This window comes from Odontesthes bonariensis, chromosome 23 (genome assembly GCF_027942865.1).
Source record: "Odontesthes bonariensis isolate fOdoBon6 chromosome 23, fOdoBon6.hap1, whole genome shotgun sequence".
Lineage (NCBI taxonomy): Eukaryota > Metazoa > Chordata > Actinopteri > Atheriniformes > Atherinopsidae > Odontesthes > Odontesthes bonariensis.
The window spans coordinates 25,430,246-25,457,496 of NC_134528.1; the positions used below are offsets into that span (position 1 = coordinate 25,430,246).

The 27,251-nt window shown below is 41.6% G+C and overlaps 1 protein-coding gene across 1 annotated transcript in view; it reads left to right on the forward strand.

The window, feature by feature from the left end:
• Window positions 1-22,446, forward strand: part of fdxr (ferredoxin reductase) — a 32,488-nt gene extending 10,042 nt beyond the window's left edge. Inside the window, exons 3-12 of the mRNA XM_075456950.1 lie at window positions 2,229-2,324; window positions 4,740-4,862; window positions 4,985-5,098; window positions 5,248-5,349; window positions 5,818-5,925; window positions 7,047-7,131; window positions 14,725-14,921; window positions 15,034-15,205; window positions 15,289-15,462; window positions 21,170-22,446. Coding sequence (XP_075313065.1) covers window positions 2,229-2,324; window positions 4,740-4,862; window positions 4,985-5,098; window positions 5,248-5,349; window positions 5,818-5,925; window positions 7,047-7,131; window positions 14,725-14,921; window positions 15,034-15,205; window positions 15,289-15,462; window positions 21,170-21,300 — 1,302 coding nt within the window. The 3' untranslated portion in view covers window positions 21,301-22,446. The remainder of the gene's footprint in view (window positions 1-2,228; window positions 2,325-4,739; window positions 4,863-4,984; window positions 5,099-5,247; window positions 5,350-5,817; window positions 5,926-7,046; window positions 7,132-14,724; window positions 14,922-15,033; window positions 15,206-15,288; window positions 15,463-21,169) is intronic.
• The last annotated feature ends 4,805 nt before the right edge of the window (window positions 22,447-27,251 follow it).

Genomic DNA, 27,251 nt, shown 5'->3' on the forward strand with positions numbered 1-27,251 from the left:
GCCTTCCAGAAATGCAATAAAATGAATTGAATAAAATTTGTATAAAATTAAGATAATTAAAAAAGAATGGATAGAATGAGCATAGTGGCCTTAATCAGAGTTCGAACGCCAGTCTAAAAAGGTGGGTCTTAAGCTTCGATTTAAAAAGGCCGAGATCAGTGATGGTGCGGATATCAGTGGGCAGTTTGTTCCACAGTCTAGGAGCAGCAATGGCAAAGGAACGATCACCCCACTGTTTAGATCTCGACCTTGGGACCTCTAAAAGAAGCCGACCCGAAGAGCGCAGGGTTCTACCGCAGTTGCGAAAAGTTAAAATGTCCGACAGATAAGAAGGTGCCAAGCCATTAGTGGCGTTAAAAACAAACAACAGGAGTTTAAAATCGATTCTGAATCGTACCGGAAGCCAATGAAGAGACGATAGCACAGGAGTAATGTGTTTGCGCCTAGAAGTGTTTGTTAAAAATATATGTAATGAATACATATATCATTGTTCAATGCTTTTTTCTTTCCACCAATTTTTTCTCGATAATTTACAGACAATTCTGTCTGGACCTTTTCCACAGTTGCTGTTCTTACATGTACTTGACAGTTCCTTCCTGGACTTGAAAGTCCTGAGCCACTCCTAATTTTTCCAAATATTTTACTTCCAAACAGTTAGACATCTTTTAAAGTGGTCTTAAGCTATAGTTCTCCAGGCTTTCGGAAACATTTTTCTTTGGACATTGGCTGCTTTTTCACTCATTTTCAGTCCAGTCCTTGTAGCTGACAATTTTCAGAAGAATGTGTTTTTGTTTGTTAAGCCACTGTACGCTGAGCTATGAATCATTCAAGCATAAAAAAGGCACCTAACTCAAGGGATGAACCCGTGTTGCATCTACACATAATCGACAACTTAGTGAAGAACATGTTTGAGACTGCATCTTTAGACACTTTTTACTAGCAGCCTGTCACAAAGATGCATCATATGTTCCCATTTGTTTAGTTGAATCGAGTAAAAATGCCAAAGACACAGTTTGACAGACAGAAAATAGAATATATGCAACAAGGTGATTCCCAAAGAGCTATTAGCTGAAAACTTGGCTTATCTCCGCATGGTGTGCAGTGTGTTCTTACAAACAACTGAGGAAACTGGACAAATGGAGGACAAAAGAAGAAATGTCAGGCCTAAAAAACTATCTACAGCAGATGAACAGTATCTGAAAGTGATATCCTTAAGAAAGAGGAAAAAATCCAGCACAGACCTGACAGGACCTGAGAGCTGCATCTAGACCTTGCAGTTGACCCGTGTCCATGGAAGGGTGGCTGTCAAGAAGCCATTCTTAAGGAGGGGAAACGGGGAGAAAAGCCTGAGGCATGCCAAATGACACAAGAAGTGGACTGAAAATCAGTGGCAACATTATTGAAGCAGTGTGGGATCATCTTGACTGAGAACGGAAAAAAAGGCAGCTAACATCCAAAGAAGAGCTTTGGAATGTCCTTCAAGAAGCCTGGAGAACTATTCCTCAAGACTACTTAAAGAAATGACAGAAAGCTTGTCATAAGAGCTCTGATGAAGAATAAAGGTGCTCATGCCAAATGTTGAATTTCAAGCTTGTTAGAATTGTAAAAACTCTGTTTTTTGCCTTCTATACTGTGCATCATTTTATGTGTGCCACGTGTTTCAATAAATTCCTGGACCTATTTCCAATTTCCCTGGCAATATATATAGAAATCAGATCATCAGCAGCTGTAGAATATTTCAGAGTGCTGGGAATGTGGGACATTTACTCAATTACTCATCCTCAATACTTTCTACAGGCTAGCTGTCCCGTGGCACAAAGTTAAGAGTGAATGTTGTTATTAGCAGTCATTCAGGTCCTCCAGAACCACAAAAATACCCAACATTCTGTATGTTGTAGAGCATAAAACAAGACTTAAAGAATTACCATCTTTAAAGAGGTTTTATCACAAAGTGTAACCCATTCATAAGCTTCAGTAAAAGAAAGGACAGGACAGATCAGAGTTTAAAAACAAGTCACTTAGTCACTTATTGTTTCCATCGCCTTCTGAATAGATGTCCCAATAAGTTACAACAGCTCCACATCAAGTAGAACAGGAAATAACTCTCAGATAATGGTCTGGAAATAGGGTTTGTGTACTGTAAATAATTAAATTAATTCTTCATTAAATATTTTCAACAGCGAGAAGAAGTCTAACTTTGTGTCTCTAACTTTGTGTCCCCCCCACAGGCTCGCCAAGATGTTGAGGTTGACATTTATGAGCGGCTGCCGGTCCCCTTTGGCCTGGTCAGGTTCGGAGTGGCTCCTGATCATCCTGAAGTCAAGGTGTCTGCCCCAACAACTAATTTGCTTTAATTATCAACCGTACAGCAAACTTTTGTTTCCCATCTTTCATTCAGACAGCTGCTCCAGTGTCTAACCTGCCAGTTTGTATAAGAAGCACTAGCCTGCTACTATTGTTATTACAGTAGTTGGTATGGTTGGGAAAAACATGGGGAATATCTCAGACAAACATGTTTACTTATGTCTTGTTCAGTTCACACACAGATTGCATCACAACTGTTTGGCATCGATGATGGGGGAAAAAAAGGAGGCGAATAGAAAGTAAACCTCCCAGACAGGGAGGTGGAGTAATGAGAACAGTTGAGGTTAAGTATGTCAACAGAGAAATTTTCCACTGTAGGAAAGAGTATGTGAACAATATCAACAGGCGAAAGTAAATGGTTTCATAAACATGTAAAGACTAATGTGTCATTTTCTTAAAAAAACCTTCCTGTGGTTTTCTCTCAGCTTTAGGCTATTTTCCTTTTGCTTGAAAGGAAAATAAACGTTTCACCTCAGTGACAGTTGTTCATGGACACATTCCAAACAGTATTTTGCTAATAACAACTTTAGCTGAGTTGTAAAGGTATATTTGTCTGCCGCCTTGCCTTATCATTTAATGCAACATGCGTTTTTTATTAAACTGAGAGCAACATACTTCCAGATCACTCTTAATTCATTAACTGTAAATACATTAAAAAAAAAACAAAAAAAAAACTGGACATACCTATAACTATGAAACTCAAACCCACTGACTTGAATTTCCAAAGACATGGTTACCGTGTTTCCTGTTAGGGCCCTGATCCACATCAACAGGGATGTTTTAGGAAGACAAACTTTTTCTCCTGTGTTTGCCCTGCTTTTTTATATTGCAAACTGCAATTTTAGTCTGAAAAACTGAGATTTTTAAAAAAACTTTTCTGAAGTGATTACAATTCACTTTCAGTGTATCCGACAAACTGTGGTTTGGGGCGTCTCGGCCTTCTTCTCCTGATATATCTTCCTGGGCTTTCATCTCCTTGTACTTTAACGTTATTTTATACAACGACTACTTCGTCGTCCATCCACACAAACAAATTAGATTCATCTTTTTGGTTCGCCATTGCACAAACTACTGTTTCTTTTCTTAAGTTTTCCCCAAAGGAGAATCAGCTCACTAGACGCGCTCAGAATGTTCTTCTCTTTTATTTTTGTCCGTTGTCAATTAGAACGTTATGGCCACCTAATGGCCAGACAGTTTTTGTCTGAGCTGTTGTGGTAATGTCTGCATTCTTGTCTGGATGAAGATTCTATTTGTCTTTTTTTAGATGAAAGGAAAAGTTTCAGCTGAGAGAGGCACTCCAGGAAATGTTAAAACACTAGCATGCTTTTAACTGTTCCTGCACAGCGGCTATGTTCATACTACCAGCCACATTGTTGAATTCTGAACAGCTCACAGAATGACACACTTTCAACACCAAGGTTGCATTACTTCTTAGTTTTTGATTTTGTAGTGACTTCAGACACCCAAATAAGTGCTCTGCGTTATAGAAAAAAGTTTGAAATATCCTCATTTTACCAAGAAGAAATGTTAGGAGCACACAATCTGACGTCACAAGCCAAAAATCCCGGCTTTCCAAGAGAAAATCTTTGGCGTTTTCCAGAAAGTTCGGTTTCAGTGCCCAAAACTGCGATTGCCTGTGGACAATAAGTACAAACGCATAGAAACACGGTTGTTGTGTTCATGTGTTCAGGGCCCTTAACTGTGAAAAACAAATGAACTTGGATTCCTGCTATCAAATGTGAAACTGATGCAGAAATGCCTTAAAGCGGCAGTCGGCAACTTTTTTTTAGTCATATTAGCTTGAACTGTCATAAAGTAGAATATTAAATAGGCTGTTTAGGAAAAATAACGAAATCTGTAGCTCCCTCTGAAGCCTGTAATCATGCTTACAAAAACCGAGCGCTCCCGGCTGTTTTTAACCAATCAAGTTAGGGTGGAGGAATCCTACCTGTCAATCACAGCTTGTGCACACGCTGCTGAGCGTGAGTCTGCCCCAGCTTGTGTGCGCTCACACTGGTGTGAACTCACCTGCACAACCTCGTCCACAGAGGGGGAGGGGTTTGGGGGGCGATTCGGAGCTTGTTAGAGGTTGGGGGAGGGACCTGAAAGTTGTGTCAGTTCGAATTTTCCGACTTTAGACTCGTAATTTTGAAAACTTGCCGACTGCAGCTTTAAAGGGCAATACCAACGACGGCCACCAGCTCTAAAACCTCCCTGGCTACAACAGACTCTCATTCAAAAAAGTCGATACATTTTTCAAGTCGTTATGATATCTCTGATTACTGCATATGAGGTAAATGGAGCTAAATCACCACTTTAAGAACCGTGATGGTCGGTTTTTACCTCTATTGATTTGACCCTTTTTTTTTTCTCAGAATGTCATGAACACGTTCACGCAGACAGCCAAGCATTCGCGCTGTGGTTTTTACGGCAACGTGAACGTAGGGTCGGATGTAAGTGTCAGCGAGCTGCAGCAAGCCTACCACGCTGTCGTCCTGGTAAGAATACGACATCAAGCCGTTGCGCCGTAAATTCGCCTTAAAATCATTGGGCTTCATCGTATTCCTACTGTTTTCTTTTTGTTTTTTTTGTTTTTTTTTGTTTGAATTTTTTATGACAGAGTTACGGGGCAGAGGGAAACAAGAGCGTAGGAGTTCCAGGTGAAGACTTGGCCGGCGTGCTCTCTGCCAAAGACTTGGTCGGCTGGTACAACGGGTTGCCCAACTGTCGAGAGGTTTGCGTGATAAGTGAAAATTCTCATAAATGATGCAATATCTGACAATGGAAAAGGCACCCACAGCGTTTGTGCTCAACGACTTTTTTTCTGTTACTTCATAGTAACAAATCCTAGCTTCTTTCTCACGCCTCTGATTCGTCATTCAGCTGAGTCCAGACCTGACTTGTGAGACAGCTGTCATTCTCGGACAAGGCAACGTGGCCTTGGATGTTGCAAGAATTCTGCTGTCTCCCATTGATATTTTAAAGGTGAGAGAGAAATAAAAAATTAAAAAAGTGGAGCATTAAATTGATAACAAACTGCTAGTGAGGTAGTAGGATAGCCTGCTCCATAACAGTGAGATGATAGCTAAGATAAGAAAAAGAAAGTTTTCATACAAGGAACTCTTATCAGCCAAAATCATATCAATGTGAAACTGAACTGCTCTGGGTACTGTTAAGCATGGTGGAATTTTTACTACTCAGTACAAAGTAAAACTTCTTCGAGCTGTTGCAAATATTTAGTGGATGCTTCATTTATTAATTTACAGTGTAAAAACCCCAATTCCAGAAGATCAGAGTGCAGAGGAAACTTTAAAGAACCAGAAAAGTCCGGTGGCACGTTTTTATTAACAGATGCCAAAGCTTTCTGCACCATAGGAAAAGATAAACGTTTGCGACCACTGAGAAATCAACATTTTGTTTATTGTACTGAAACATTCTCCTGTTTCTCTGCAGAAAACAGACATCACCCGGCCGGCTCTGGAAGCTCTGGCAGAGAGTCGGGTCCGCAGGGTGTTGATCGTTGGCCGGAGGGGACCCATGCAGGTCGCATGCACAATCAAGGTGTGAGCCAGGGGACAGCGACAAATAAGCTTTTATAGAAAAAATCTTTCAGCCATAATCGGATAATGAATAACTTTATGAACCCCGCAGTAATTCTACTAACCCCTGATGTTTTCTCATTGAACTGACTCGAAGCCACATCAGGCAAATTAATCACATACAGTATAAGACCATGTTTAATTTATTTTTTACAATGTACACTTTCTTCAGCCGCCACACTCAAAGTGTGCTTCTTGCAATTAGTTTTAAAGTGGATTTAAATCGTAGCACAGCAGTGTTACTGGAGATATTGTTGCAGTTTTTTGGAAATGAGTGAACGGTCTGTGTTTAGGAATGTTTGTATTCTAAGCTGTAATCAATGATCTAATTACAGCAAACTGTTTTTTTGCTGTGATATTCTAATAAGAAAGGTTGATCTTTTTCGAGTTTCAACCAATGAGTTTACCAGGTCAGCCGTCAGTTTTTGCCAGCTTTTTCATACATTGTACATTACAAGTCATTTTCAGTTTGGTTGAACTGTAATCTTTTAGTTTTGGTGAATGTGCTGCTTCTCATTTTTAATTTTTTTTAAATTTCTTTTATTTTTAGAAGATTAGTTTCCATTACCGCTACTTTTAAGGAGTGAATATAGCTTATGACAGAGCATGAACTAGTAGTAACAATGAACTGATGCAGTATCTCATGAAGTAGTAGGAACTTGTGAGTGTGCTGAGGTCAGAAATGTTCGCAGATGGGGCCCAGCGACAATCGGTGGTTTTGTATTTTAAGGCTCTTCTGCATCGGTCTGACATCTGACAGAGAATGACTGTTAAGTCTGCTAAATGTTTTTAAACAAGATAATATTTTATATTCTGACTATTTATAAAACCATTCATATAACATGAGCTAAACAGCACAGGAAGGATCTCTAGTCTGAAAGACTAAAGATAGCAACATACACTTCCTGGCATTTAAGACTTGCCTGTTAATTTCAACAAGTACATGTCTTATGATTATGGAAGGAAGCCAAATGGTCTAAACACAACCTCTACAGAAACCCAGGTATTACTGGCATTACAGAAAGTTCTTGTCTTAATGGAAATAAGTGATAAACTAATCAAACTTCCTGACTTAATCTACAGGAGCTCAGAGAAATGGTGAACCTGCCAGGAAGCAGGCCTGAGATGGTGGCAGCTGATTTTGAAGGCGTCACAGAGGCACTTAAAGGTCAGAGAAAAATTAATGTTTGTCGTAATATTTTTGCTGTGACTGACATTTGTGCTGCTTTTTGCAGCTTCACCAGTCTGCCCTGGTGGGTAACGTTTGAAGTTAGGAATCTATGTTCATCTACGTTCAGTTTCATGAATGGAAATATCTTGCATTCCGTGCAGATGTCACACAGTTGAAAAGATGCGAGTAGAAGAAGGCAACACCACATGTTGAAACTCTGAGTTAATAAGAAACAAGTATCTGACGCATGCAGATGCTTTTCACACGTACACATGGAAGGAAGAAACACATGTTGTGGTTAACAGCTTAGGCATGCTGTTTAGAGCCCTATAGCGCTTATACACTGAGGCCATATGCGTTGAGGGGAATGGAAACTGCCAGTCAAAATAGCTGCAGTCGTATATAAGCTGAACCTAAAATGAAGAGAAGCGTGTGAGTATTATTCACCACACATCATCCTGTTGACCTTATGTCCAGTCCTCGTCCTTGGTAGACAAGTGACATTGGGTTGATTAATGCCGCCAGTCATATCAAGGTGCAAGCAGTGGAAACAGTCTGATCGCCTCCAAATGCCAGACTTATGTTGTGCATGATCATGACAGCTTAAGTCTTGTGGTTTTTATCCTCCATCTGTGCACACAAAAAATACACAGTTACAGGAAATTTATGAAGATATAAAGTTTCAGTACTTTTGTGTGATATGTGCATGGGCATTGAGGGTTACTGTCCATGTGTGGGTAACTGACTCTGTTTTTTGTATTACTGTCAGTTAGTGTTTGCATGCAGACATAAAGAAACATCCACACTAGAAGAACTGAGCCTTTACACTAGGCATGGGCCAGCATGGGCCAGCATGGGCAGCTGTAGCTCAGGAGGAAGAGCAGTTGCCCACCAATCGGAAGGTCGGTGGTTCGACTCCGGCCTCCCATACATATTGAAGTAGCCCGGGGAAGACACTGAACCCCACGTTGCCTACTGATGCATCCATCATTGTATGAATGTGTGTATGAATAGTGTGTATAGACGTATGGGTGAATAAGTAGTTTCTAATGTAGTTAGAAACGCTTTGAGTGGTCAGCTAGACTAGAAAAGCAGTCCATTTACCATTTATGAGATTCTGACGGTATGATAACCTTAGGCAAAAATATCACGGTTTCATGGTATTATGATTACAGCTCTAAAATGTGTACGGTATTTTGAATGTCTGTATTTAAAAACAAGAAAAATAAAAAATAAAAACTTTTCCATTATTTATGAAATAATTGGGAATTATCTTATTACTTTCAGGATGCAATTATAATAATAATAGATCGGTTTTATATAGCGCTTTTCATAATACTCAAAGCCACTTCCAGTGAATGAAACTTCCAAGAAATTCCCCAAAGTTCTGCCAATCTCCGTCAACGAATTCTGGGAGTTGACGTGGTCACTGTTGTTTCAGTGCAGTGTCGTACAGGTGTATGTACTGCACTTCTTCGCTGAGTCTGGATTCAAATTGATCCATCCTGTTTTTCGTTTTCCGCGCGTGCCAAGATACAAATCTTGACTGGTGCACGACTACGCGGCAACCAAAAAAATAGACCGGGGGGGTTCGGTGGGCTCGCCACCTTCAGCCATCATACAGCCTGCAGAGCTGCCTGCTTGTCACTCACAGCAAGCGGATGTGCGTGGGGCACTAAGCTGCAGCTGCACGCGGCGTGAGGGACCTCCACTTTCTCTCTGACGAGACGCCACATAAAGAAAAATCTAACTTAAAAAAAAAAACGCTCATACCGCAGGGACGGCTTGACAGAAAATTTTATTGGTTTTGAAACCTTGACTTTTTAAAGGGATACAAGGTAGATTAGCGGCAGTATAGCGATCTCTACTGGTCAACCTGAAATTCTACACTGTCGTAAAAATGCCCACCTTTGTATTATACACATCCACTAACTAAACATTGTGGCGAATGCTGCCGTTGTGTTATTTAGTCAGTGCAGTTAGGTCATCTGATTCACAAGTATAGACTGCCCACGTAAGTTACTATAATCAGATATTTTCTAAAGAGAGCTCAAGATAATATGCTATAATACTGTTGCTGGAGGAAGTGGCCGGGGACAGGGACGTCTGGGTTTCTCTGCTCAAGCTGCTGCTCCCGCGACCCGATCCCCGGACAAGCGGAAGATGATGGATGGATGGATGGATGGATGGATGGACTGTTGCTGATCTTGAATGGGATTCTTCCCTCATCATGGTGTATTCGTGGAGTGATTCCTTTGTATTAGCAGACACTTACAAAAGTTACATCTTAGACAGATGCGCGCAGGCACTACCAACAGACACGCCGCAAAAAACGCAGACTAGCTCTACACTATACCAATTACAATCATAATCCGAACAAATGAATCCATTTTCATGTGTACATAACAATTCTTGTTTGGATCAAAACGCTATTCTTATTCTAATTCAAATTCAAATTCAATTCAAATTCAAAAATACTTTATTTATCCCAGAGGGAAATTAAATGTTGATGTAACTCAATTAAATCAAGGAGTTATTATAGATGCTGATGGCTGTGGGCAGGAAAGATTTCCTGTAGCGGTCCGTTTTGCATCCAAACTGAAGAAGCCTTTGACTGAAGAGACTCTGTTTTCCGATAACAGTCTCATGGAGAGGATGTTCAGGGTTGTCCATAATTCTCTTGATTTTATGCAAAATCCTTCTTTGCATTATTGTCTCCAGAGGTTCCACAGTCGTCCCCAGAACAGAACCAGCCTTCCTTATCAGGTTGTTGAGTCTTTTTAGGTCCCTGGTTCTGATGCTGCTGCCCCAACAGATGACGCCAGAGGAAATGACGCTCTCAACAACAGACTTGTAGAAGATCTGCAACATCTTGCTGCAAACCTTGAAGGACCTTAGCTTCCTCAAAAAGTACAGTCTGCTCTGTCCTTTCTTGTAGATGGCTTCACTGTTGTGTCTCCAGTCCAGTCTGTTGTCCAGATGAACACCAAGGTATTTATATTCCTCAACCACCTCCACTTCTTCTCCCATGATGGAAACAGGGTTTGATCTGACCCTGTTTCTCCTGAAATCTACAATCATCTCCTTTGTTTTGTAAACATTCAAGATGAGATGATTGTTCCCACACCATGCCACAAAGCGGTCCACCAGCTCTCTGTACTCAGCTTCTTGTCCATCTCTGATACACCCGACAACTGCAGAGTCATCTGAATATTTCTGTAGATGACAGGAGTCTGACTTGTACTGGAAGTCTGAAGTGTACAGAGTGAAAAGGAATGGTGAGAGTACAGTCCCCTGTGGTGCTCCTGTGGTGCTCCTGTGCTGCTGATCACCTGGTTAGACACACAATTCTTCAGTCTGACAAACTGTGGTCTGTTTGTCAGATAGTCATTAATCCAGGTGATTGTTGAGGCCTCCACCTGAGTCTTCTGTAGTTTCAGACGAAGCAGATCAGGCTGGATTGTGTTAAATGCACTGGAGAAATCAAAGAACATGACCCTCACAGTGCTGCCTGCTTTGTCCAGATGACAGTGGATTTGTTGAAGCAGGTGTATGATAGCGTCTTCAACTCCAACTCCATGGCGATAAGCAAACTGCAGGGGGTCCTGATATGTGCTGGTTTGCTTACACAGGTGGGTCAACAGGAGTCTCTCCAGGACCTTCATGATGTGGGATGTCAGGGCAACAGGTCTGTAGTCATTGATGTCTGAAGGGTGAGTTTTCTTTGGTACCGGAACCAGACAGGATGTCTTCCACAACAGTGGTACCTTCTCTTGGGTCAAGCTAAGGTTGAAAAGGTGTTGCAGAATCCCACAGAGCTGCTCTGCACAGGCCTTCAGGACTCGGGGGCTGACACCATCTGGACCTGCAGCCTTGTTCCGGTTCAGTCTCTCCAACTGCCTCTTCACCTGACTTCTAGAAACAGAAAAGTGGGAGGGGGAGGCAAAGGGGACAGCAGCATCTCCTGATTGGGTTGAAGACAAACTAGTGGAAGCAGAAGAATCCATGACTGAGGTGGAGGTGGAGATGTTACAGGAAAGCTGTGGGTCAGAGGAGGGTGGGATGTCTCTTTGGCTGGGAACAGGAGGGGAGGATGGTGAGCTTGTTCCTGAACTGAACCTGTTGAAGAATGTGTTCAGCTCATTTGCTCTGTCCAGACTTCCATCCATCCGATCCTCCCTCTGTTTGAGGCCTGTGATCTTCTTCATTCCTGACCACACATCTCTGATATTGTTCCTCTGCAGTTTACTCTCAAGCTTCTTTCTATACACCTCCTTGCTCTCTCTGATCTTGACTTTGAGCTGCTTCTGTATACTCCTCAGTAACTCCCTGTCTCGCTCCCTAAAGGCTCTTTTTTGCTTGTTCAATAGTTCCTTTAGCTCACTGGTGATCCAGGGTTTGTTATTAGGGAAGCATCTCACTGTTCTGGTGGGGATGGTGTTGTCCACACAGAAGTTTATATAGTCAGTCACACACTCAGTCATGGCATTAATGTCCTCTCCATGTGGCTTACAAAGAGAAATCCAATCGGTTGCATCAAAACAACCCTGTAAGGCTTCTTCAGCTTCCTGTGACCACTTTCTAACAGTCCTTTTTGTGACAGGTAGTCTCTGGACAAGGGGTTTATATGCTGAACAGAGAAAAACAAGGTTGTGATCTGATTTACCCAGGGGAGGTCTTGATTTGGAAATGTATGAATCCTTGACATTTGTGTAAAACAAATCCAATGTCTTGTTTTCTCTGGTAGAGCAGCTGACAAACTGTTGAAAAGTTGGCAGTGTAGCAGAGAGTGAGGCATGATTAAAATCACCAGATATTGCCAGAAAAGAATTGGGGTGTTGTGTCTGTATCTTGGCAACAACGGAACTGATGACATCACATGCAGTGTCGGCAACAGCTGAGGGTGGAATGTAAACAGCCACCAAAACAACACTGGTGAACTCTCTTGGCAAATAATATGGACGAAAACTTACTGCCAATAGTTCAATGTCAGCACTGCAGAGACGACTCTTCACAGTAACATGTCCTGTGTGACACCATCTGTTGTTGACAAGCACTGCCAATCCACCCCCTTTCCTTTTCCTGCTACTCTTTAAATCTCGATCTGCTCATACAGTCAGGAAGCCCGGCAGAGAGACGCTGGAGTCGGGGATATAATCCTGCAGCCATGTCTCAGTAAAACACATAATGCTACATTCCCAATATTCTTGCTGAGTCCTTGTCAAGGCTAGAAGTTCATCCAACCTGTTAGCTAACGATCTTACATTGCCCATGATGACGGATGGCAGAGATGGTTTGAACTTCTTCTTTCTTTCTCTCCTCTTTGCTCCTGCTCTGCATCCACGACGCCTCCTTTTCAATTCCAGTGGGATTTCTGGCTTCAGTTGTCGAATTATTTCTGCTTTTCCAATGTTAATCAGCTGCTCCCTGTTGTAAACCACCCTGTTGCTATGGTTATGCATCATAACAAAAGAGCAAAATATACAAAAGTATTGGGAAAAAATCAATCCAGCTGCACAGCATCCAAGGCAGGAAGGAACAGTTGTCCAAAAAATGCAATTTCTTCCAAGAAAAAACAGGAATGAAATTTAGAAAAAAAAGAAAATCTCAATGTGAGGTACAGAGCTACTCCAACGTGCTGCCACCCTCAGCAGCGCATTCTAGAATCAGGTCAGTCCGTGTATTTTCTGAAGCTAGGCTACGTCTCGAACTCAGGAGCGTCATCATCACCTGTCACTTTACGATCTAAAACGCAGATCACTATGGTAGATGAACAAGATCACGCTTGGAGAAATTTCACAAAGATGGGAAGTGCCAACATCGAACGTTTCATATTCAGTCTGTGAAAGGCAGAATATGAAACGCTTGGTGTTGGCTCTTCAACGCAAGCGAACACATAGCCTACAACTACAACTAGCATACAGTACCTAGCTAAGTGCCGTAAACACAAACGACTCTTCTCGTGCATCACGAGACTTCAGAAGCGGGTCGCTCCTGCCGAAAGTTACATATGGGAGTTTCAGCATACAGACCCCTGTTGGGAGCGAGACAGGCTTCATTCGCTTACTATTGACTTGTTTAACCTTTGGTAAACTCCTGAAGGCTATAATTTTAGGTGAAAATGCTACCTAGTGCCCCTTTAATACCGTGGAGGGTATACCTTGAAACCAGTGGCGGCTGCTGACTTTTAAAACAGGGGAAGCCCATATTACGCGTTCAGGGTTGTAGTGGCTCGTGCCATCCCAAAGCAGAAGATAGCAAAGTTAAAAAGAATTACTTATAACATAGCTGTGTCTAGTATGACAAGTATGCCCAGCAAATACACAGAAAGAAGGTATAGACTTTGAAAATTCACACGGAAAGGCCAAAATCAAGTATGATCGAATCTAAGGCCTGTAAATGGCTAGATCTGTGGATCAGAATCTGTGGAGCATTTTTCCCTGTCATAATGAATACTTAGAGTTTGATGGTGGTGGTAAGTATTCTTAAAAAAGGTAACATTTGTGAATGGGCAGCATGAATTCTGGAAAGAAACAACTAAAAGAATTACAGCACTTTCACAGACAACCAGTCTCTTTCGTATCCGCTTTGGGACTGAAGTTCCAGCGTGCTTCTCCCCGCTTAAAAATTCGGCTGCCACAAGATCTCTCATGATGGACAAACACTAACTCCAATCATCACGACACAGCCCCTCATATTGACACGCCCACGTCTAATCTACCCCCAGAGACGCCGGGCAGCCTCGGAAGTGATGAGTTTTTGTCGATTTAGCCAATGATGACCTAGAATTGAAAAAGAAAAAGAATAGAAAAAGACTTGACTCTCCCGCCCCCTCTCGAAGCCAGGCAGCCCTCGGCTCGGAAGCCTGGCTGTTAGTGGCGGCTTCAATTCAATTAAATTCAATTCATTTTTATTTATATAGCGCCAAATACAACAAATGTCATCTCAAGGCACTTAGATAGTAAGTCCAATTCAAGCCAATTGGAATTCAATTAATTAATAATAATCATAATTCATAAAATAATCCAATTCGTTCATATAGAGCCAATTCAAAAACAATTTCCTAGCTAAGAAAACCAACAGATTGCACTGAAAACTTTTTGTTTTTCGGTCCAATCTTCATAACATGATTTCCTCAGTGAACGGCGGCGATTTCAGAACAAATCACTTCATTAAGCTATAGGACAACATGTTGTAGTTATGAAAGTAAATGCAGTATTGGGCATATCTTGTGTTTTGTGAATAACTGTTTTATCGTCAGTTTAACATTGAAGATGTAGCAATTTCGCCAGAGAATGGGAGAGGCTGTCCGGCTTCCCGTGTTGTCTCTGAATAGCCGCGGCTGCTTGAAACTGGTAACCGGCCCATGGATTGGAGCTGATAAAATCCATCCTGTTGTTGGCAGAGTTCCGGTGTAAAACTTCTCCGTCTCCGTGTTATTACGGAATGAAGCTACAGTTTCCTTCAGTCTTTCATGACCCCCACAAACACACATTAACACAATGTGTAGTGTTAATTTTTTTTAAGGAAAAATACTGACAAAAATGTAGTAACTTTAAAAAATCTAGACGTGTATCTCTGCTTCGTCAGATTTGCCAAGGGCCAGGAAGCGTCTCACCGAGCTGATGCTGAAGACTGCTCTGGAGATACCCAGCGAGAAGGTGCAGGAGAGACGGAAAAATGCCTCTCGCATCTGGGGTTTCAGATTCTTCCGGAGCCCCGTTGAAGTCTTGGGTAACCCAAACCATAGAGTAGCTGGCATCCGACTGGCTGTTAACAGGCTGGAGGTAAACATGATTTGGATTTTAAAACTCAGAAAGTACCTGTGTGGAGGCGGATGTGTGTGTATCACCATGCACAGCTGCTGATTTGATTAAATGTGGCTGCGTCTACATCAAGGGTTCAGGAGAGGGATCCCAGGCTGTGGTAACTGGAGAAGTGGAGGATGTTAACTGCGGCCTGATCATCAGCAGTATTGGCTACAAGAGCCTTCCCATCGACCCATCAGTGCCGTTCGACTCACGTAAAGCCATTGTACCGAACTCCATGGGCCGCGTTCAACAAGCTGCAGGTAGTCGGGGAAAAGAATTAAGGACAAGAACATCAACTAAAAACATGCAGTGGCATGGATATTTAATCCATCTTTCTCTTTAGGTTTGTATTGTAGTGGCTGGCTGAAAACAGGCCCCACAGGCGTGATAGCCACCACTATGAACAATAGCTTTGACACTGCAAAATCACTGTTGGAGGACATGGACTCAGGAACACTGGATGTGTCTGCTCCCAAGACTGGTTCACAAAGCATCAGAACTCTGCTGGACAAAAGAGGTATTTTACTATCATAGAATATTTTACCCACTCATGACAACCCTTGTTTCTCACTATTAATGTGAGGTGATGGAGACTATTTTGAATTTGGCTATCTTTCACCACTTCCACCTTAATTTGTCTTCTGCCCTGCTGTCTTGTATGCTCTGCATGCTATAATGCTGTGGGATTCTTTGGGTCAGCGGCATATCATATAAGCTGTCAAAAAAAATTGTCTTAAATAATTCTCTGAAACTATAAATAAAACAAACAAACGAAGGAATTCTTATTGAAACCTATATAAAGATTTGCAGACTTAACACATTGACTACCAGCTGTTTTTACAGAATTATGTCGTAGAATCCCAGCGTTCTAAACCATTTTTTTGACGTTTTTGGTACAGTCACAGCATATTATGTGATAGGGCCACTGAAACATGTTATGGCTCGTTTGAAAGCTGAGACTTTAAACTCTTTGTGGGTCAAAACTGCGTGTCTCTAGGTGCTGCCATTAGCGAGCTATCCTTAGCTAAACCAAGGCGGGTATCCACCAAAATCAACAACAAACTGAGATCGGGGCTTTTGTGAAACGTGCGCTCTTTGAGCCTGTCTCACTTTAGATACTTACAAATCCGGGTCAGAGGATTTGCGTCGTGTCGCATGTTGCAAAGCTAACCTGTTCATAAGACCGCCTCCTTAGACTTGTCGCGTGTCTTCTTCTCCTTCTTGTTGTTTTTTTATGTTACTTTACCGTCACCCTCTGGAAACCGACACGTGCGTTTGGACAAAATGTGGAAATGCACAACAATCAATGCAGCGTTATCAAAATTGTTCTTGAGTTGACGCAAATCCATTGGCGTAATGATCAAAATGTCCAGATGATGACAACAGTTTTTGACTGCCATCTATGTCAGTTCTGTTCATCACATAATTACAAAAATCACACAGAATGTGCATTAGAATGTATAGATTCAGAATCCATAAAAAAACCGTAAAAACGTATTTTTACCATGTTGGAGCCAACGCATGGGCAGTAAAAACGTAGATTTACGTGACTTGGGAGTCAATGTGTTAAGGGCCCAAATGGTGTGTCTGGCCTTGGGCCAGAAAATATCTTTTTAAGAGATGCAAAAAAAAAAAAATATGGAAATGACAGCAATGAGATCAAACACAACGACAAAGGTATAGAAAAGAAAACAATAACAAAGAGATGCAAAACAACCACAGAGTGATACAAATTAACAAAAGGATTAAACAAAAGCTTAAACATTTGTTATTTTATTGTTGTTTCACTGGCTAATTTAACATCTTGCTGGGGTACAATAGTTTAAAATGAACTAGCTCAGCTAATTTAAATTGATAGGAATGGTTTACTGTCATAAAAATAAACAGACAAAATAACTAAGCTATTAAAGAATACTAAACAGCTATGAATAGGCTGTGTAGAAAATATAGTCACTGTCTCAAAAATTGTTGCAAATCACAACTTAATAGCCACAGTTTCGAGCCTTGCTTTTGATTTCAGTTTAATCACATTGGGTCTCATGCAACAACCGTTCGTACGAACAGATTTGTTCTTTAGTCGTGGGTACGAGTGATTTCTTTAAATTTTCCAAAAAAATTGGGCTTTTTATGTCTTTAATGGATAGGACAGTTGGAGAGAGACAGGAAGCAGAGAGAGGGGGGAGACATGCAGCACAGGGCCGTCCGGTGCGGGACTCGAACCGGGGCCAGCTACAGCGAGGACTGTAGCCTCTGTACATGGGGCGCCTGCTTAACCCACTACTTCACCGACCGCCCCCATATGAGTGATTTAAGAGAATTTGTGGATTCACCAATTTTTTCGTATTTTAAGTTTTCTTTCAGGTACAAACAGAATTTACGAGTGATCCAGACCTGTCGTTTTGTAAAGTAGTCCGCTGTTATTCGCATCAAGTTTGCTTTAGTGTTGGACGGTATACCGATACTAGAAAGGTATCATGATACCCTGACGCAAAAAACGATGCGATACGTTCTTTTTTTAGTATCGATACTGCTCTTAAAATAATGTTCAGCGAGCTGCGCCAAGTCTGTCATTCTCTGGTCACACTCCATCCATGCGCGCAGGAGGTAGTGGGTGTGCCTAACTTGCTTTCCTCCTCAGCTCGCGCACTCAGCTACACGCAGCAGCAGGTGAGCAGTGAGTGAGGGAGAGAGTAACGCTAGAGATGGCGACAAGCTTCTGCCGACTTGTAAACAAAAAAGACGGGAAAAGCGGCATTTTTTTCGAATTATTTCGCTTACCTCGCAGATAGTGAGGGCAAGCCAACAGACACACTGAACTCGGTGTGTAAGACGGAGTGCAGACGAAGGGAGGGAACACGTCTAACATGGCAAAGCACCTCGCTGAAAGATATCCCCTGCTTTACAAAGAATTCAAAGACCGACAGGTTAGCAAATTTGACTGAAATCACCATTAGCCCTACACGAACAGCCCCTTTCTTATCGAGTGTATGAAACAACATTTTTTCCCCAACACTTGTGGAGGTAGCGACTAGGCTATTCATACCATAGAGCCTTTATCATTCTCAACTGGTTAGCTTATGAAAGGGCATGTTCTTCACGCTAGTAATATTAACTTAAAGGGGAACTGCGGTATTTTCAACATTAAGCCTCTTTTCTGAGTCGTCTGCAATGTTTTAGAACCCTCCTCACCGCTTTTTTGATGTTTACTGCTGTCTCCGGTATTTGCCTAATTTTGATTCTTCTCAACCTGCTTCAGAATGGCAAGTCATGCGCATGTCTAGAAAGGTCCGTAAAAGCACAATAAACGTCCGTTTTCAAAATCATCAACTCACCGGAGTGGTTACTGGTGTGCACTGGTAATCCATATCAAATTTCGTGGCGAAAAGTTGCTTCTGTCGTGTTTTATTTGGCAGCTCGTTCATGCTCGCACTATTTTCTTAGCGGTGGCGGAGTAATATCAACGAACATCCAGTACAAAATGTCAAATAAAACACGACAGAAGCAACTTTTCGCCACGAAATTTGATATGGATTACCAGTGCACACCAGTAACCACTCCGGTGAGTTGATTATTTTGAAAACGGACGTTTATTGTGCTTTTACGGACCTTTCTAGACATGTGCATGACTTGCCATTCTGAAGCAGGTTGAGAAGAATCAAAATTAGGCAAATACTGGAGACAGCAGTAAACATCAAAAAAGCGGTGAGGGGGGTTCTAAAACATTGCAGACGACTCAGAAAAGAGGCTTAATGTTGAAAATACCGCAGTTCTCCTTTAAAGGTAGTGTAGGAGATCCTGGATTTTGAGTCCAGCGAAGCTGCATTTTGAAAATACACAGGTCAAAAAACTTCAGACTTCCCCCCGAAGCCACGCCTCTAGAGTACATGAACGCGCAATGCTTGTTCACGAGCACGAAGGTGCACGAGCGCTGTTCTGACAGCAAGCATCGATTGGTTTGGCTAACTTTTGCTAATTTTTTCTCATGGCGGATTGACAGGTAAGAAAATACCTTTCAACATCATAATGAACTGTTTAATAATGCTAGGTGCTAGCCAAGCTGGCTCTAGTTTAGCTTCCTGCCAAGCTTCTGGGCACGCGTAATTCGTTCACGAAGAAGGGTATGCGCACAGGGGGAAGCAGAGGGAGGGAGGAGCAGATTGCAGTTTAATAGACCATCAGAATCCAATCATCGTTAACAGTCCGTTCAGTATGATTGCATAGTGATTTTCCTGGATTGTTCGTTCTAGAGGCCACTAAAACTTTTCATTTTTGTGTCAAAACTTTTAATTAATTGGTTGCAATGGGGGTGTGAAAAGTATTTCAAGCAATATGTAAAAAAATGCTCCAGAAAAAGAACACCTATCCCACCTTTAAGCATATCTTGCAAACGCTATTTAATATTCTATCAGTTCTGGTAATGTCACAGCATATATGCCGTTTTGTTAATAATTATTTCTAGGTGGACATTTCAAATAAGTGACATCTTGCAGACGTTCAGAGGTTGAAAGAGAGTGTATTTGGGATTTCATTGTTCATGAGGAAAGCAATAATTTTATTTTTTGTTAAAGCATGTTCAGTAGCTATTTATTTTGGCAATTATATTTTTCTAATTATTTATTAGTGTAAATGTTGAAATACTTCACTGCAATTCTCTGATGTATGTTTTTCCCCCATAGTGTAATGGCATATACCATGTAGTGGCATGTTTTGTTTATGAGATTGTGCTCATACTTGCTCATACTTGCTCTGTACTTGCTCTGTAATAATTTGCTCAAACAACAGGAAAGGAGCAAGCTGCTGAAAATTAACCCATAGTAAGACCGAGCTGGACCATTATTCATCTATTTTCCAGATTTATTTATTTTTTTTTTAGATTTTTGCCGTGGTATCGGTTCAGTATCGAGTATCAAGGTATTTATGACAGGTATCGTATCAAAGTCAAAATTTTGGTATCGGTGTCTCTTGTAACACTAGTTTGCTTGACTAATGGATTGTATATTTAATTACTTAGAAGATTGACTTAAATTAAATTATGTTCTGAGAAGGCTGCGTTTTGCACAATACTGCCATGAACGAGGGTCTCCCACTATCTGAACCAGCCAAGGCAGAAAACATGCCAAAAGAACCCCCCCCCATGGAACGCCCCATCGAAGTGCCATCATGATGAGGCAACAACTGATTGCACGGCTTTAATTGCAGTCATCGAGCGCCTGGCCATGGCGAGACGTTTTCCATTTTCATATCAAACCATTTTTTCTTTATTTCGATGACATTACGAACTACAGGTGACACACGAATTAACGGCACTCGTAATTGCTTCCCATTTCTTTGCTTGAGCAGGTCCCTTAATTCCACTGCTGACACTGCTAAAAATGACAGATTTTCCTTTTTGGATCTCTGAAAGCAGAACTTCAATCTCAGAGCCCGTAAAATTGTTCTTTTGCATCTTGATGCCATTCTCATGACTCAATACTCAACACTTCCTGGCACAGGAGAGAGGAAGCATAGCCTTATATGGTATTATTTGGGGCATGGAGTATGAAAAAACCTACTATCCTCGTGCACTTAAATACGCACGGGTGGCATTCATCATTTACGCAGGTCGTTTACACACTTTTTCCGAAGTTAAAGGTGGGGTCTGTGATGTTTTCTGGAGCATTTTTTATCATATTGTCTGAAAACCTCCTCACGACCCCATTGCACCCACTAAAATAGAATGTTTGGAAAAAAACGAAATCTTTTAGTCCATTGTAGAGGGTGTAGCAAGAGGAAATGTCTGACCAATAGAAGTAATGATGAGAGTTACTTCTATTGGATTCTGACATGCCAATCAACCGTCAGCCCCTCTCACCCCTCCCCCCTGTGAGTTCACAGACTCGTGACTCGTTCATGTGTTTTGAAGGCGTGGTTTCGAGGGGTGGGCTGAAGAGGCAAGGTTGTGTATTTTCCAAAATATAGCTTGCAGGAACCGTTTTTCCAAGATCTCAGACCCCACCTTTAAGAGCGTTTGTTGAATCTGACGTGGCGTGTTCGTACGAGACCTTCATACGAAAAAAGTTAGAGAAATTTAGAAAACAAATACAAAAATGTTCTTGCATGAGGCCAATTGTTTTTATAGTGTTTCATCAGGTCATATGCAAGTTACTCTTTTGTCTAAGAGTAAGCTGTTGTTAAAAGTGCAACTAAAGCTCAGGCCAATGTGATTTGTATTTTTCCATGTGCAGGAGTGAAACTGGTGACTTTTTCCGACTGGGAGAAGATCGACAAACTTGAGACGAGGAGGGGGGAAGCTTGTGGGAAACCCAGAGAAAAACTACTGACTGTGGAGGAAATGCTGAATGTGGCTCGAACATGACTGACAGTTTCCTTGTGAACACAGGACACCGTGGAACTGCTGCAGTGTAAAATGACAGCACGTGTTACAATATCAGTGGGGACCACGTTGACAAGGGACACACAATAGAAATGGTTTTATGAAGCCTTTACATGGACTTACTTCATTCTGGGCACATTGTGTATGTTAAAATTTTTTAGATACTGTAGTTTACTCAATATTTCTTTGCCATCCAGTTTTTACTTTGTTCAGCAGTATAAAAGGGCTGTAACGGTATGTAAATTTGTCTTGAACATCAAAGTATGGACGTCAGATTTCGATACACTCGATAAAGCATGCTTTATCTGCACTCCAAGTGACCAGGAAAGCAAGTAATTTTTCCTGCAGCATCTAAGTCACTTCTCACTGCAGATTCAGACTGTTCCCAAGAAAAAAAAAAAAAGGAATGCTTTAAGGATGTTTATCACTGCAGCTATTTGTGGCAACACTCTTTCAGAGAAGGTAACAATTTTAAGCATACATTCAAAGAACAGGACCTCACTTTTAAGGTCAGTCTCTGTCCTGCATAAACCAGAAAGCAGTTATTTCAGCATTATCAACAGACACTGAACCAACGGCGAGCTACTTGAAAAAATATCGTTGTCCCAGCTTTATGCTGATGCTGTTCTGACATACTGAGAAAGTTATCAAATCATGAACCGTTGCATCTCTGACATGTGTGAAAGAACTATAAGACTGAGAGGATGTTTCCTGCTGTACTCTGAACTGAACTTTGACAGACACTATTGATAAAGAATTTGTGTACTGCATTTGTATCAACAATATAATAAATTATGTGGAAATGTATTTATATTTATAATCCAGATAGTTGCATTCGCATTTCTATGTAGAAAATAAATTGTGATATAAACTCGGATTTGAGAGGTGAAACTGTTTGATCAAATCCTTTCCTTTCCAAATCAGAAAGGATGAAGTTGCAGAGTGGCATCCCAGTTGACATGTACAGGGGTTTACTACTCATCCTGGCAGAGATGATCTACTGCAAGGAATAGTCAAGTGGTTTGCTTTATTGATTTATAGGCTTCAGTTGTAGTTCAAGGCTACAACTTGCAAGGACTTGAATTTTTCACAGTGACAAGTTAAGTAGGAGAAGGAAGGAATAGTAAAAACATTTAAAAAATGTAGTAAAAGTAGTTACAAAGGTGATTGAGACCTAGTAAAAGCAAGGTGGAAAAAATCAAATATTTAATAAAAATTTTCCCTTTGTTTTCTTATTCCCACTTACTTTTGTTAAAGGGATAGTTTGCCTCTTTTGACATGAAGCTGTATGATATCCCATGTTAGCAATATCATTTATGAACATTGACTTACCCCCTGCTGCGTCCTGTGAGCTGAGTTCCAGCCTCGTTTTGGCATTGACGAAGGTAGTCCGGCTAGTTGGCTGGGGCTTAAAAAATAAAGCGCCTTGCTTCTCAAAACAATATGCGTTCAAAAGAGTAATACATTTGCGTCACAAAATCGTTCACCAAAAAAAGTCAGACCTCACAATCGCTTGGCGCTATTTCTCTCTACCTTCATATCAATGCGTTCAGCCACCTGCCGATAGCTGCACCTGTTACGGTGTTTCCTGCTCGGAAGCAGGGGACTGCTCGGTCTGCACTTTGGTCTGCATGGTTTACATAGCCCGTAGTGATACATCATCCCAGTCCCCAAAAGGCCAAGGATCACAGGACTTAATGACTACAGATCCGTCGCCCTGACCTCTGTGGTGATGAAGTAATTTGAGCGCCTTGTGCTTTCACACCTGAAAGCCATCACAGACCCTCTCCTGGATCCCCTGCAGTTCGCCTACAGAGCCAACAGGTCTGTATACGATGCAGTCAACATGGCCCTCCACTTCATCCTCCAGCACCTGGACTCCTCAGGAACCTACGCCAGGATCCTGTTTGTGGATGTCAGCTCGGCCTTCAATACAATCATCCCGGCTCTGCTACAGGACAAGCTCTCCCAGCTGAACGTGCCTGACTCCACCTGCAGGTGGATCACAGACTTCCTGTCTGACAGGAGGCAGCATGTGAGGCTGGGAAAACAGGTCTCAGACTCCCGGACCATCAGCACCGGTTCCCCTGCTCCTCCAGTCACCAGTCTGTCAAGCTCCTGAAGTTTGCGGATGACACCACCCTTATTGGACTCATCTCTGGTGGGGATGAGTCCGCCTACAGATGGGAGATTGACCATCTGGTGACCTGGGGCCTCATGTACAAAGGGTGCGTACGCACAAAATAGTGGCGTACGCAACTTTTCACGTCAACGATCAGATGTATCAAGAGCGAAAAGACCGTGGAAATGTGCAATGCCTCACGCCAACTTCAGGGCTGGCGTACGCACTTTTCTGCAGCTGTTGATTCTTTGGCGACACTTAGAGCACACTGTCTTTATTGAAATATTAAGCAGTGTAACAGTAACCGTGTAGCGGTACACAGTGTAAGGTGTTAACAGTGTAGCAGTGTACTTTAACACTAACAGTGTAAAAGTTAAAAAAAGGAGGCGCCTATTGGGAGCATGTCAACAAAAATCTTCAGCACCTCGTGCTTGTTAATTTCAATGTCCTTCTCTATAGCAAGGAGGAGGTCGGACAGCCGTTCTTGCCCACACTGGTTTCTAAGCCTGGTTTTCACAATCTTGAGCTTTGAGAAGGACCTCTCCACTGTTGCTGTGGAGCAACAGTGGACTACAACTTAAGGAGGCAGCTAAATTAGCTGCCTCCTTAAGTTGTCTCTCTCTCTTTTCCGTGGGCATTTCGAATTGTCTGCATTTTAACACAACATGCAGGTGAATAATTCGAATTGTGCTTTATTTCCATCATTCATCTTGCTTGATAAAACGAAATGTCATCAGCTGCATGTAACTTAGTTTGGTAGCCTACCACAAAACAACCTGAGCCATGTAAAACGTTGACTGCAAGCTAGCTAGCTGGGGGTCAGCTCTATGTTCCCACGGCCCATTGGTCCCACAGCCCATTGGTCCCACATTGCTAAGAATTTTTAGTTTTTTTCAAAATTAGGCCCAATGGTCCCACAGCCACTGGGTCCCACAGCCACTGGGTCCCACAGCCCATTGGTCCCACATCGCTAAGACTTTTTTATTCATTTTTAGGCCCATTGGTCCCACATCATAAAGACTTTTAACATTATTTTTTAGGCCCATTGGTCTAAAATTTAGAATTTTAATGAAAGTTTTCACTAATCTTTATTGCAGGGTTCCCGCGGGGTCTTAAAAAGTCTTAAAAGCATTGAATTTATGAATTTGGAAATAATACCTTAAAAAGACTTGAAAAAGTCTTGAATTTTGATATCTGGGTCTTAAAATTTGTGCAGTAACTTCTCCGTATCGCATTCTCCTCAAACGTTTCATTTGTCAACTAGGCTACTATTATTTTGAAAAGCCTAAATAACGTAGCCTAAATGAAGAGTGGCGGAACCAATCATTGAGAACGCTGCCGCTACCGCTCCGCCCCGGGTCCGATCACATTGCTACAGCACTGACACAGACCACAGCAACAAGCCAAGCAGAAGCGTGAAAAATCAAGGCAAATCTCAGCAGAAAACAAGAAAGTTTAACTTACGCCGTTATGTTGTTTTTTAACATTTGTTTGCGTTTCCTTGCTTCCCATTTCTTGCTGGGATTATGGGGAAATGTAAATGTAATGAAGCGCGGCGCGAGAAATAATCATTTTGTCACTGGTTAAAACCAGTGGACAATAATGTATACGAGGCTTTTTGCACAGTGTGCAAAAAGAGGATTCAGCTTGGTACTATGGGCTTGAAGGCTTTAGAGTCTCACGCCAAGTCCTCCAAGCAAATGAATAATATCGAAGCGAAGGATCAAAGTCCTTCCATCTCCGGGGTGTTTCAACCGGCCAACGCTAGCCAGTTAGCTATTAATGTATCTGAGCTAGCAGACACGTTAACTGTGAGTAGATCTGCGAACAGCTTTTGGGTCCACACCAACCATGAAAGCGGAGGTGTTGTGGACTCCTAACACAATCGCCAAACACCATTCATATAATGGAAACAAAGGTATTTCAGAGTTGTTTAAATGCATGTTCCCCGATTCCGACATCGCTGCCACAATTACTTGTGGTCCCGACAAAACGGCGTACATAGCCAAGTTTGGTTTAGCTGTGTATATTAAAGAGGAACTGGTGTCCAAGGTAAACAAATCACCGTTCGTTCTTATGTTCGATGAGAGCCTCAACGAAACGACACATTTTTTAGTTGATTTTCATTATTTATAGTTCTCTCTACTCCCCATATTCCCAGCATGGAATAAGTAGCTAGCTAACGTAACCAATGTTAAAAAACAACTTAACTGTGTCAGTTAAACTTTTTTGTGGTCTGCTGAAATTTTCTTTGATTTTTCACACCTCTGTTTGGCTTGTTGTCTGTGTCTGTGCTGTGGTGTTGTAGCGTTTACTACTACTATGCTGCAATGTTTCATCAATGCTTTACACAGTCCACACTTTCATTTGTTTCAGAAATAAAAAAAAGTTTTTCTTTGCCGGTAGGTCTGTGAAATAGGCTGTGAAATAGGTATTATTTTTTTTATAAATGGTCTTAAAAAGGTCTTAAAAAGACTTAAATTTGACTTGAAGAAACCTGTAGGAACCCTGTATTGTCACTTAGCACAGTGAGGGAGGCCCATACAGAATTTTTATGTGGGGTCTGCATGGGAATGTTCCTCAACTACATGAGGAACACATATATCCAATAAATAAATTTTATTTTATGGCAGCTTACCACCGGGTCATGATTAGTCAAGTGCGCCACCTGTGATGATATTTTATAGGCCACTTTTTATTGTGTAAAGCCAATTTAGCCATTAAATACATATTATTACCTCCGCCAAGGAGGTTATATGATCGCCCGAGTTTGTTGCTTTGTCTGGATGTTCGTCTGGATGTTCGCTGCAATCTTGCGACCTGCCACAAGGTGGCGGGGCTTGGTTGTTTCGTTGTCGTTGAGGGAGGGGTAGGAGGGGGTGCGCAGGGGGGAAGGTAAACACAAATGGAAGCCGTATTTGCTGTTTCTGAGAAGTCGCATCTGAAAGATAGCATCTTAACTTTGCAAACCTTTTCAATCGGAACACGAGCCAGCTGAATCTATGCACAAGTTTAAGCAGACACATCGCTTTCTCTCGGACGTGGTGGATTACGGCGTTAATCGTTTCAGACCATTCACTACAATATATGGGTGGATAAAACAAATGTGCTTATAAAACAAAGCTTCCTTGGCGGAGGTCTGCACTCTGAGTGCATTTCTAGTTATTGTTATTATTAGTAGTAGCAGTAGTATTAGTAGTACCAGTGCAGTTGTAGGTGTTTTTCTACTTTTGGAAATGAAGCTAAAAAAACAGCTGAGGAAATAATAAAAAAAAAAAAAAATAAAAAAAAAAGGTTAGCATGTGCAGGCCAAATGTCTTTACACCTTTTTCGCTATTAGTTTACTCAGAAATGTGAGAACATGGAGTTGTGGGACATGGGCCTAAGCTGTGGGACCAGTGGGCTGTGGGACCAGTGGGCTGTGGGACCAGTGGGCTGTGGGACCAATGGGCCTAAAAAATAAAAAAAAGTCTTAGTGACGTGGGACCAATGGGCTGTGGGACCAGTGGGCCGTGGGAACATAGACACGCTCCCCGCTTGTTGATTGGGCGATAGAGCATTTATTTAGCCTGCTATGTAATTCTGATTTCTTATGTTAATTGGAATGGTTAATAATTATTTCAGTCATTTATTAAAAATTCATTATTTAGTTTCATTAAACTATGGTTCAAATGGTTTAAAGTTTATAACACAAGGAATTTGTAAAAAAAAGTAATGTTTTTATGTTTCTTGTCCCTTGCAGCTCTTACGGTGGAAAAGGTGGAAAATGTTAAGAGTATCAAAATAAAACCCATCAGTATGAGAGAGTAAG